The sequence below is a fragment of the Sinocyclocheilus anshuiensis genome, unplaced genomic scaffold (assembly GCF_001515605.1).
Source record: "Sinocyclocheilus anshuiensis isolate Anshui unplaced genomic scaffold, SAMN03320099.WGS_v1.1 scaffold1962, whole genome shotgun sequence".
NCBI classification, from domain to species: domain Eukaryota; kingdom Metazoa; phylum Chordata; class Actinopteri; order Cypriniformes; family Cyprinidae; genus Sinocyclocheilus; species Sinocyclocheilus anshuiensis.
This window is the reverse complement of record NW_015544290.1, coordinates 27,815-30,520: the sequence shown is the minus strand read 5'-3', so window position 1 is coordinate 30,520 and position 2,706 is coordinate 27,815. Positions and strand designations below refer to the sequence as shown.

General features: G+C 40.0%; 1 protein-coding gene across 1 annotated transcript in view; it reads right to left on the bottom strand.

Annotated features, from left to right (window-relative positions):
- The window catches only part of LOC107698059 (glutamate receptor ionotropic, NMDA 2B-like), a 30,930-nt gene that overhangs the window by 12,468 nt on the left and 15,756 nt on the right, over positions 1-2,706 (bottom strand). Inside the window, exons 6-8 of the mRNA XM_016498977.1 lie at positions 2,683-2,700; positions 2,401-2,609; positions 2,018-2,189 (exon numbers count right to left, since the gene is read on the bottom strand). Of these exons, the coding sequence (XP_016354463.1) occupies positions 2,018-2,189; positions 2,401-2,609; positions 2,683-2,700 (399 nt within the window). The remainder of the gene's footprint in view (positions 1-2,017; positions 2,190-2,400; positions 2,610-2,682; positions 2,701-2,706) is intronic.

Genomic DNA, 2,706 nt, shown 5'->3' with positions numbered 1-2,706 from the left:
ATAAAGTCCAAATATTTTTATTCAACCACCTAGATAGATTACATCTGAGGGAAAAAGAAAGGATGTGATGATCAGAACATGGTAACTACAGTAATTATCAAAGTGGGAAGTGATGCCCTCGGGGGGCATTTGGCCAGGGGTGGTTTTACACCACAGACAAGGGTTGAGAAGAAAAAAATCATTATGAAAATATAATGACATTTTCCTTATTATATTCATTATTTCCTTATTGGTTATTTTGGTAAAATCCCAGGTATTTTGAGCAATAGGATTATAAAAAAATATATGCTAATATAAAATTAAATGATAAAAGTAGCCTATATAAAACTGCAAAATAAATAATAATCTATCAGTACTTTTTACTTAAGTACATAAAAAGTCAAGTACTTTTGTACTTTCACTCGAGTAAAATTGAAAACTGAGTACTTTTACTTTTACTGGAGTAATATTTTATTATACGGATCTATACTTTTACTCAAGTACTTGATTTGTGTACTTCGTCCACCACTGCAAACAGTAAGTGGGTTATCACACTGTCTCTCTCTGTCTGTCTCTCGCTCTCTCTGTTGGTAATTTTAGCTCTAAATACCTGAACTTCACTTCACACGACTAAACTGGGGCACGACCGTGTGTGTGTGTGTCTTATGATGGGATGGCAGTGAGAGAAACGTAGATTGAAATCAAGAGCATTTTTTAGCATAAAGACACACACAGCTGTCTAAATGAGGACATTGCATACTCTATTAAGACTTTGATTGTTTTTATAGACAGCTAATTATAAACACTATCTCCTAACACGAACACACACAAACCCTCACAGACACCGATCACAGTTCCTGACTTCATTTATAAGCCGTACCTCTCCCACCATCCCGTTCCACGTGCCGTTGATCTTCTTGCCGTGTTTGCCGTTGGTGACCAGATAAAGGTCGTAGGTGAACTTCACAGACTTGGCAATCTTCTTCAGGATGTCGATACAGAAGCCTTTACAGCAGCGCTTGATGTAGATGCCAGAATCCCCCGTCTGATTCCTGACAGACAGACAGAGACACACGTGAGTGACCTGACAGATTTCTGTATTAACTCTCTGGTAATGTTCGCTCGTTTTAGACCCAAAATTTCCAAAAATCATTTTGGAAATGTTAAAAATCGCTACTTCATCAGAATGGTACGAAACTCGGTGACCTTTATGGCAATCGCCCATGTGACCCCCCAAAAAATCGTAGACTAGATTCGAAAAAGCTAAATGGTCATAAAAAAATAGTCACACTTGTGTTGTTCATGGTCAAAAATGACCACCATTGGAAATGAATGGGAAATACGCAAAAATACAAAAACATGTTTTTGTGTGTACAATCTATAAATCAACCACAATAGAGAAAAAAGTGCACAGCAATGAAGGGGTGACAAAACTTAAGCAATTACATCTGAAAACACTGCTCAGTAACTGCACAGCCCTGAATATATATGGCTATACAGCCATCTAATGGCTACACTACGGTACTACAGATGAATTTTTTTCCACAAGGTGGAACGAATCTGCATCAGTTCAATGGATTTTAAATACTTTTGCTCTATTTTTAACGTAAATAGTGCATTAATTGAAAAAAATATATAAAATGATAATTGCTCTTTTTTACATTCTATACAGAAAACAGTCCGTAATTTAGATATGAATATTAATTAGTAACATGAAATACACTCAAAATGCAAAATATGAAAGAAAAAATGAAATTAATACTGAAATGAAATATAGTATATTGATTTCACAAAAGTAAAATGATTACAGGATTATATGGGGTCCGGTACAACACAAGTGTGACTTCCAAATGAACAACACCATAGGGTTATTAATGCATCAGGTGTTTGTGATCAGATCAGTGAAACCACAGACGGAGGTCGTCATTTTAAGAGAGAATGAGTGTGTGTGTGTGTGTGTGTGTGTGTGTGTGTGTGTAACTCACACAAACCCTCACAGACACCGATCACAGTTCCTGACTTCATTTATAAGCCGTACCTCTCCCACCATCCCGTTCCACGTGCCGTTGATCTTCTTGCCGTGTTTGCCGTTGGTGACCAGATAAAGGTCGTAGGTGAACTTCACAGACTTGGCAATCTTCTTCAGGATGTCGATACAGAAGCCTTTACAGCAGCGCTTGATGTAGATGCCAGAATCCCCCGTCTGATTCCTGACAGACAGACAGAGACACACGTGAGTGACCTGACAGATCAAGCGTTAGTGATCAGATCAGTGAAACCACAGGCGGAGGTCATCAGAAACGATGACGTTAATATGATGTTAATAGCAGGTGGAAATGCTGTATGGTGATGGGATCGCTGAAAACACGTTTCAAGAGAGAATGAGTGTGTGTGTGTGTGTGTGTGTGTGTGTGTGTTTACAGTGATTTGAGCTGCTTGCGGCAGGGAACCGTGTTCCTCATGCAGGTGCCACTCAGTGGATCCACGTCCTCCACCATCACGAACGGAGCCTCCTCCAGCGTCACGATGGACAGATGATCATCTTCACGGCTCTCCGTCCCAGAGTACAGCTCGAACCGCGGCCACACGTGAAACTTCATCGACAGAGAACCGTTCTCCCACTTACCCACCTGCACACACACGGATGTTACTCACTCGTTTGAGATCATACACCCAGCTCGTTCACATTCACACGGCTCTTACTCTGTCCCACTGTCTGTCCTTGTT